This window comes from Lathyrus oleraceus, chromosome 1 (assembly GCF_024323335.1).
Source record: "Lathyrus oleraceus cultivar Zhongwan6 chromosome 1, CAAS_Psat_ZW6_1.0, whole genome shotgun sequence".
NCBI lineage: Eukaryota > Viridiplantae > Streptophyta > Magnoliopsida > Fabales > Fabaceae > Lathyrus > Lathyrus oleraceus.
The window spans coordinates 320,975,479-320,985,306 of NC_066579.1; the positions used below are offsets into that span (position 1 = coordinate 320,975,479).

At 39.6% G+C, this 9,828-nt stretch overlaps 1 protein-coding gene across 1 annotated transcript; it reads right to left on the reverse strand.

Annotated features, from left to right (window-relative positions):
• Positions 1-1,804: 1,804 nt before the first annotated feature.
• Positions 1,805-3,559, reverse strand: LOC127104970 (uncharacterized). Its single transcript, XM_051042115.1, has 3 exons — positions 2,867-3,559; positions 1,901-2,752; positions 1,805-1,810 (listed from the first exon to the last, which is right to left on the reverse strand). The coding sequence occupies exons 1-3, from the start codon at positions 3,557-3,559 to the stop codon at positions 1,805-1,807; spliced, it is 1,551 nt and encodes a 516-aa protein (XP_050898072.1).
• Positions 3,560-9,828: the final 6,269 nt, after the last annotated feature.

Consider the following 9,828-nt stretch of genomic DNA (forward strand, 5'->3'; position numbering starts at 1 on the left):
GGTACTCAGCCAACACACTGCTCTTGATAGCTTTCTGGGTATGATACTCAATGTCGTATTCTGATAACAGCATCTGCCATCTTGCAATCTTACCAGTGAGTGCAGGCTTCTCAAAAATGTACTTGATTTCCATTTTGGATATCAACCAAGTGGTGTGACTTAACATATACTGCCTCAATCTCTTAGCAGCCCAAGCCAATGCACAACATGTCTTCTCGAGTAAGGAGTATCGTGATTCACAGTCAGTAAATTTCTTGCTTAAGTAGTAAATGGCATGCTCTTTCTTTCCAGTTTCGTCTTGTTGACCCAGAATACAGCCCATAGAATTCTCAAGCACTGTCAAATACATAACCAACGGTCTTCCAGCAACAGGTGGTAACAAGATAGGAGGCTCCATGAGGTACTCTTTGATACTATCAAATGCTTTCTGACAATCCTTTGTCCAAACACAATTCTGACTCTTTCTCAGCAATTTGAAGATAGGTTCACAAGTGGCAGTCATGTGAGAAATAAACCGGGATATGTAATTCAATCGTCCTAGAAAACCTCTCACTTGACTTTCTGTTTTTGGTGCGGGCATCTCTTGGATAGCTTTTACTTTATCTGGATCAACTTCAATGCCTTTTTGGCTGACAATGAAGCCCAAGAGTTTACCTGACGTGACGCCAAATGTGCATTTGTTCGGATTGAGGCGAAGACGCAACTTCCTCAATCGTTGAAACAACTTCAATAGATCTACTAAGTGACCTTCTTCTGAACGAGACTTCGCGATCATGTCATCCACATAAACCTCAATCTCTTTGTGCATCATGTCGTGAAAGAGCGTTGTCATGGCTCGCTGGTAAGTAGCACCTGCGTTCTTCAACCCAAACGGCATTACTTGATAACAGAATGTTCCCCATGGTGTTATGAAGGTAGTTTTTTCCATGTCTTCGGGAGCCATTTGATCTGGTTATACCCGGAGAATCCGTCCATGAAGGAGAATACGTCAAACTTTGCTGTATTCTCTACCAACATGTCAATGTGAGGCAGGGGGAAATCATCCTTTGGGCTTGCTCTATTTAAGTCACGATAGTCGACACACATTCGTACCTTCCCGTCCTTCTTAGGAACTGGCACAATATTTGCTATCCACTCTGGATACACTGAAGTGGCAAGAAAACCAACATCTATTTGCTTCAGAACTTCTTCTTTAATCTTGACGGCCATATCTGGATGTGTTCTTCTTAATTTCTGTTTGACCGGTGGACATTCTGGCTTCAAAGGTAGCTTGTGCTCTACGATGTCAGTGTCGAGACCAGGCATATCTTGATAAGACCAAGCAAACACATCTACATACTCTTTCAACAGGCTGATCAATTGCTCCTTGACCTGTGGGGATAACAATGCTCCAATTTTGACTTCTTTCACATTTTCTTCCGAACCCAAGTTGATTGTTTCCAAAGGTTCCTTGTATGGCTGAATAGTGTCTTCTTCATTTTCAAGCTGGCGGGCGACCTCTTCTGGAATTTCATCCCACTCTTCCTCTTCAGCTTCGAATACAGAATGTTCAAAGTTGGGAGAGGGCATGATGTCATTGTGTTCAACGGGTTTAAGTAACCTGCACAAACAATTGTTTTTAGAGGACTGACCATGACATGCAAAAATGTGTTCTTTTTAAGGTTTTTTTTTTGTTACCATTTTCCGAAAAGGCTGAGAAGATAAAAAAGACCCAAGTGTATGGGAACACAAAAGATCTTTTTCATTGATAGTACGCTTTTGACAAAAGTGCCCATTTTACAAAATTAATGCTTCGCGCTTTGGGTTAAAGCTGAAGATTTTTGAAAACTGACGAGCTTAATTACTTTGATATGTGGACACAATGTGGGATGTCAACTGCGGTCCAGTTTTTCATAACTACTCCTGGTGTCACAAATCTGGGGCCTTCGTCTTCTGTCTTTTTCTCAAAAGTATCCTCTTCAACTGCTACCATGTTGATAAACCCACCGCTGTGAAAGATATCTTTGAAAGGTCGCACCATTGAAGTCTGCACTTGTTTTCCACCAACAAAGCCTAATCCTGTATGGTTAACGTTTTCTGGCAACTCTATCACCTTGCCCCATATTTCTGTAGGACCTGTCTTGACAATCTGTTGGGCGTCTTTGAATGACGCGATTGAACCTTCACTTTTCTTGTGATCATCAATGGTTAGGGTCCGAAATGGAGTTTCAACAGTCGTCTCGTCTACTTCTATCACACTAAACGATGAAAGGTGGCTAATCAGCATAGCCTGCTCCCCATTAACCGTCACTATTTGCCCATTCTTGACAAACTTTAACTTTTGGTGTAACGTGGATGTAATGGCACCCGCCTCATGAATCCATGGGCGTCCGAGCAGACAGCTATAAGCTGGCACTATGTCCATAACCTGGAAAGTGATCTGGAATACGTGTGGTCCAATACCAATAGGCAAATCAACTTCTCCAATGACTGTTTTTCTTGATCCATCGAACGCTTTCACAATAATTCCACTGTGCCGCATTTGCCCCCCTTTGTACTTTAGCTTCAACAAGGTAGACTTGGGCATGACATTCAGAGATGAACCGGTGTCAGTTAGGATATTAGACAAAGAATCCCCTTGACAATTGGCTGAGATATGGAGAGCGAAGTTGTGATTCTTTCCTTCTTCTGGCAGTTCTTCATCACAAAAGCCTAAGACATTGCATGAAGTGATGCTGCCTACAACATTGTTGAACTGCTCTGCTGTTATATCCTATTCTACAAAGGCTTGATCAAGCACCTTCAGTAGTGCTTCTCTGTGGACAGCTGAGTTCAATAATAAGGACAGGATCGAGATTTTTGACGGTGTCTGTAGCAACTGATCTACCACTTTGTAGTCACTGAGCTTGATAATTCTGAGTAGTTCATCTGTTTCTTTGGCAAGGGTTGAATTGCTTGTTTGCCCTTCTGCTTCTCTTGTCACTGGTACCACGACTACTGGATCTTTCTCAACATTTCTACTTGGGATAACCGGCGGAGCGAACACGCGACCACTGCGCGTCATTCGGCTATTTGCTGCGATATTGGTAACTGAGGCTAAGGTTTTAATCTCGACCTCTTTACCGTTCTCAATAATAGTTGCTGCATAGCGGTAGGGGACCGCTTTATCTGAATTGTAAGGCATTGGGCCCGGAGGGAAAATCACCACCGGCTCCCTCGGATGATAAGCTATCTCTACTTTCTCTGGAATGTTGAAACAAGGAATGATGACATTCACTTCTTGTTCTTGTGATTCTGGAGAACTCACTTGTCTAGAAATCTGAATCAAACCCTGATCAAGGACGCCTTGCAAATCATCTGGAATCTTCCTACAACCTCTTGAATTGACTGAACATGTACCACAAATCTGGTGGTCATGTTGGAATAGACCATGAGCACATAAAACAGAATGAATTTCAACCAAAGACCGCTGAATCTCCTTTATCTTTGAAACACGTTGTTCATTGAGACAAACTTCTATATTGTTCACTGATGAAGGACCATGACTTGGCATTGGATTGTCCTTCACATTGGGACCCATGTTCTTGAAGGTCAGGATACCTGCTCTTGTCAACTTCTGTACTTCCAACTTTAAAGCAAAACAGTTGTCTAAGTCATGACCTGGAGCATTCTGATGAAAGGGACAAGATAACTCTGGCTTGTACCACCAAGGTAGCACTTCTGGTACAAGAGGTCGTGGTCGTGGTTGTACAAGGTTTTTAGTGATCAAAGCTGGATACAATTCTGCATATGACATTGGAATTGGATCAAAATTGGTTTTTCTTTGCTGCTGTGGTGGATGTTGTTGTAACTGATGTTGATGTTGTTGAGGTTGATGTTGTTGCTGATACTGAGTATTCTGTTGGAAGCGGTTGGTACGCTGCTGAGGGTATTGGACTTGAACTGGAGCGGAAGTGATTACTGGAGTCACGGCTGCTATATGTTGGTGTTGGGAATGGTAAGGATAATTGATCCTTCTTGGATGATTATAGGACACAACATTAGTTTCTTGTTCCTTCTTTTTCATAAAACCGCCGTACCTCTTTGCCCCGCTTGAAGATGAACTTCCTTCTCTGACTAGACGCCCTTCTCGAACTGCTTCCTCTTAACGGACTCCCATGTTTACCATGTCAGTAAAGTCTGTAGGAGCGCTTACAATCATCTTCTCGTAATAAAAAGTATCAAGAGTCTTTAAGAACACTTTCGTCATCTCCTTTTCTTCCATAGGTGGAACAACCTGTGCTGCAATTTCGCGCCACCTTTGCGCGTATTCACGGAATGTCTCCTTTTCTATTTGTTGCATGGACCTCAACTGATCTCGGTCTGGCACATTATCAAGGTTGTATTTGTAATGTTTGATAAAGGCCTCGCCTAAATCGTTGAAAGTCTTGATCTGAGAACTGTCTTATCCCATATACCAGCGTAAAGCTGCACCGGTAAGGCTGTCTTGAAAACAATGAATGAGCATCCTTTGGTCGTTGGTGTACATTGACATCTTTCGCACGTACATAACCAAATGGGTCTGTGGACAAGAACTTCCTTTGTACTTTTCAAATTCTGGTAGTTTAAATTTTGCTGGCATCCTTACGTCTGGAACCAAACACATATCATTTACATCTCTGCCAAACAGTTCTTTCCCACGAAGAGCTTTTATCTCTTTTTGTAATTCCGCAAACTGATCCTGGAATTTATCCATTCTATCATTGAGACCAGGATCCTCACTTGGGGTAGGGCAGTGATAGACAGGTTCTCCTAGGTGAGGAGTATAGTGAACAACGGGAGGCACATTAGTGAAGACAGGAGCATTTGGTGGAACGAACTCTTGTTGATATTTATCTTGATTAAGATCCCTGGGTATTTCCCAAGGACGGGATGCTGTGATGGTAACAGAAGTGACTGGGACAGCGTTGATTTCTGAAGCGATGACTGTAGTGACGGGTGCTGCTGTTGTCTGATTCTGAATTTGAGGTTGATTCTGTGCCGAAGTCTGTCCTGAATTATGAACTTGAGCCCTAGCCTGGGCTTCCTCTGCTTGTAGACGGGCGGTTAACATTTGGTTGCGCATCTCTGCTGCCTGTGCTTGCGCCTGGATCTGTGCATCTTATGCTTCGGCAACCTGAGCTTGTGTTGTTTGAAGTTGAGCAGCTTGGGCTGCTTGGTTTGCTATCAATGTCTCGACCATAGCAGAAAGGCGGTCAACCCGAGCTTTCAATTCTCGGTTCTCGTTATCTGTTATCTCCATTCTTCTTTTGTAGTTGGCTCTTGTGTTGTAATTATGCGTCAGCTTGAAATGGATCTGCTGGCGGGAAGCAACTGTTAGAAGACTGGACCAAGACAGACAACCTGTATGCACGTGATGCATGGATATGCAAAATGAATGATTTTCCAAGGAACTCTAAGTGAAGGAAAAGATAGAATTGCAAACATTTTTGATAACAAAACAAAAAATTTCATTTTAAGCATTTTTATCAAAATATACAAAGTTATCAACCCAAAATACAACCAAGAAAACCATTTAAGGACATGTGTCATCAGGACGAGCATAACCAAGTAGGAGTTGTCCTTCAAGTCTCTCAATTCTTTCTTCATAGGCCTTCTGCATAAAAGCTTTCTCCTTCACCAAACTGTCTACAAGACCTTTCCATGCACCTGAGGACTGTGGAATCTGGGAGTAATCTGTTGTGCCTGAGGAAAATAAATCCTCTTGCACCCTTGGACGTTTACCTGCACGATCTTCTCCACTCTGCTCCTTTAACTGTCTCTGAAGTTCTTCATTTTCCATTTCGAGCACCTGGGCCTTATCCTTCCAAGCGTCTATCTCTTTCTCGACCCTCTCCAAGGTGGCTTGGAGTTCTTCTTTGTCATCTAGCGGAAGGTAGGGGGTCTTCAACGGAGCGGGTTTGATAGGATCATGATGTGGGTATGGCATTTTCAACTGTATAGCTCTGGCTCTGATCCACTGGAGATACGGCTCATAGGAGGTACAATCTTTCTTACCCAATTCAAGTCTCCCTTTGCGACAAACACGATGCCAAGCTCTTACTACTCTCTCTTTCATGGTAGGGTCCTCCTCGTTATCCCTCAAGAAAATACCTTCTAAAAGAATGTTAGGAGGCTTGTCCTTCATAGGGTAACCGAGTTGTCTCCTAGCAAGTACTGGATTATAAGAAATGATTCCCTTTGTGCCCATGAGGGGCACATTGGGGAACTCCCCGCAACTATCAATGATCTTCACATCGTCTAAAATTATACTATACCATGCAATATCTGACTGGGTAAGAGACATAATCCTTTGTGACCCCTGAAGTCCTGACTTGCGATCCCAAAAAGTAGCTGACTTAGGAAGATGAAAGACAAACCATTTGTAGAGTAACGGTATACAGCAGACTATGGTTCCTCCTCCTTTCAAAGTACGGTAATGGATGGAATGATAGGTGTCTCCGAGCAAAGTTGGAACAGGATTACCACTTAGGAAGATGCGTATAGCATATGAATCCACAAAAGCTTCAATATTAGGAAATAGTAACAAACCGTAGATCAACAAGGCGAACAGATGCTCCACAATAATATCACAACCTTGACTGGCAAAATAAGAAACCTTCCCCATTAAGAACTTGGCAGTGAAACCTGGAAGTCCTCCTTTGGTGGTGAAGTTATTCTTGAATTCTGACTTCTTCATGTACAACACTTTTGCAAGAGAACTGTGCTCGGGTAACTTTTCTGAACCAGAGAAAGGTACTGTATCAGCAACTGGTATGTGAAGCAACTGGGCATACTCTTCCAATGCAGGCATGAGTTGATAGTCTGGGAATGTGAAACAGTGATAGACTGGATCATAGAACTGTACTAATGTCTGTAATAACCCTTCTTCCATCCTAAGTGTCAATAAAGATATAAGTGCCCTATATCTGTCTCTGAAACCAATAGGATCTGCGATCTAAGAAACCAGTTTCTTTAGTTCATCTATCTTTGGATTGATGAGATTGTACTTTTTCACACTTCTCCGTCCAAAATCCATGTTTCCTGCAATATTTGCAATCCTCACTTTAAGTTCCTTGGAAAAAGGTTGAAATGATGGGAATGAATGCATGTCATGCATGAATGCAATAAACACAAACATGGTCAAACAATACAAGGCTCAAAGTTCATCACCAGCATGGAGTTTAGGACAAAGCCCCAAGATAAGTTCTAAGTTTCACCTGCCAAACGGGTTCTAAAAGTTCCCAAGGTTATGGATCCTTCTTCGGATAATACCGGGTTAAGCAACTGCTCGCTTTCCAATATTATTCTGAAAAGAATCTCGCTTGAGTGTGATATCGCGTATCAACCAAACCATACTTTTGGTCTGAAGTGGTCACCGCATCACATCCTAAGTAAGGCCAAGATGGGGTAAAGGTAAACTAAGGTCCTTGGCTTCACGGGCCCGTCGAAAGCAACAATGCCTCACAAATGACTTGTTTAGCACTATCACCCTCAAAGAGGCCTCCACCAAGCGGACAAAGGCTCAAGTCAACTCGGTAAGGATTGTCTCCTATCAAGTCAACCTGAATTATCATCCATCCTATCTCAAATATGCCCCAAATCCGGGTATAGGATTTATCACAAGTATCCCCCAAAACCCAAAATAACAAACATTACAAACAATACAATTTAGCAAATATTCACAAAGCAAACATATAAACAAGCAAAGATAGGCTAAACCCTCAAATAAGTTTAATCATGTCCCCAGCAGAGTCGCCATTCTGTCGCGGCGGGATTTTTCACGAGATTAAGTATTGATTGAACTTAACCCGTTTGAAAAATATTTTAAGTGCAAGAGTCGCCACCGTCTTTTATTTTATCCAAAAAGAGGAAGGGAAAAATAACGATAAATCCCTTTAGAGTTACGGGTTCGGGGGTTGGTTATGCAAAGGGAAGGTATTAGCACCCTCTACATCTGTGGTACTCCACAGGAACCTTTTTGCTTATGTTTATGTGAATGCTTTGCTTTTTTCGCTTTGATCGTTTTGATTGGGGAGATGAGAAAAGAACTTGATTTTATTGTTTTTGGACTCGATAAAGTCGTAGACTTCATGCCTACGTATCTCCAAGGTGTAATGGAGAAATCAGAATCCACGTAGTTCTCCCAAAAGAAAAGGGGAAAGTCTGTTTTGTTGATTTTAGATTTGAACGAGCCTAAACCCTAAAGAAATAAATAAATGGGCTCATTACAGGAAAGCCCAAGAGTAAGCTTATGAGTGTGTGAAAAGGGTTTCTTAAACGGCGACCGTTGGAATCGCATCGGGTTTCTCTTTTTGGGTTTTTCGATTTTTAACATAAAACGTGAACAATACAATTAAACACACAATACAAAAAATAAAAATAAAAAATGCGAGAAAGTAAATTATTACAACACAGTTAGCTATGAATAGTTAGTATTACGAATAGTTAGTGTAGTTAATCGAGCTGAAACTGAAACGAAACTGAAACGAAACGTTAGTAACAACATAAACAAATATAAAAAAATAATATAAACATTTACTTTAGACAAAATAAACATTTGATATAAATAAATATTTAATTAAAATAAATATTTAAACAAATAATTAATTTAACTAACATATATGCAAAATAATAATAAAAGATAAACAATATTTAGTAAACAAAAGTAATATATATATATATATATATATATATATATATATATATATATATATATATATATATATAGTAGACAAAAATAATATATATATATATATATATATTTAGATAAATAATTTATAATAGACCAAAAATAATATATATATATATATATATATATATATATATATATATATATATATATATATATATATATATATATATATATATATATATATATATATATATATATATATATATATATATATATATATATATATATATATATATATATATATATATATATATATATATATATATATATTTAGATAAATAATATATTAAAACACATGTCGGCAAGCCGGAACTTTGCCGATTTCAGAGATAAGTGAAGAACCTTACCTTGTGTGAAGAGGATGAACTTCTGATCGTCCAAATGATTGACCGAAAGCTGGAAACCGTCACCGACGCACTGCTGGCTACCTTCGCGAGTACCTGACTTCAACGTCACTTTTGATCGGTGGAACGACGCCGGAATGAAATGAACCTTGGATATTTGTGACCTGGACTCGACGAACTTCACGGATATGTTGTCGGTTCTGAATTTCGATGGATAATCGGGATGATTTTGGGTTACCGAAAATGAAGAACAAGTGATGAACAAGGTGAAAGTGATGGCTTTGGAAATTTTTCTGATATTCTCTGTTTTTTCTACTGATCTTTACCGCCACTCCTTTCTTCCTTACTGATATCTCCCTCCTACCTTATATGTTAACACTTAATATATATATTATGTCCAAAAGCAACTATGGCGGTGTAAACGTAACTTAAGGTGAAGGTTTTCTACCAAAATATCTAACAAATAATAATATATAAACTTATATATTAATAATAATAATAATAATAATAATAATAATAATATAAACTATAATTAAACCTAATTAATATCTAAACACAATTAAATACTAAACACAAATAATAAACGGCACACGATTAAAACACGATAAAAATCGAGCGACTCGAACGCGATAAAAACGATGACAATTTCACAGCAAACCAGACAAATTGATAAAAACCAGTAAACCAGTAAAATCAACAACACGACACTACCGGACTCGATTAAAACACACGGCACGACACGTAATTAAATAAACAAACCTAGGCAATAATAAAATCAACACGACATCACGA

What these genes read in the sequence shown, in the direction of transcription:
- LOC127104970 (XM_051042115.1), bottom strand. Translation starts at nt 3,559, where the DNA reads ATGGGTCCCAATGTGAAGGACAATCCAATGCCAAGTCATGGTCCTTCA. An exon ending in AGCTCAGTGACTACAAAGTG is followed by an intron (nt 2,753 to 2,866) that starts GTAGATCAGTTG and finishes TTTGTAGAATAG; the next exon opens with GATATAACAGCAGAGCAGTT.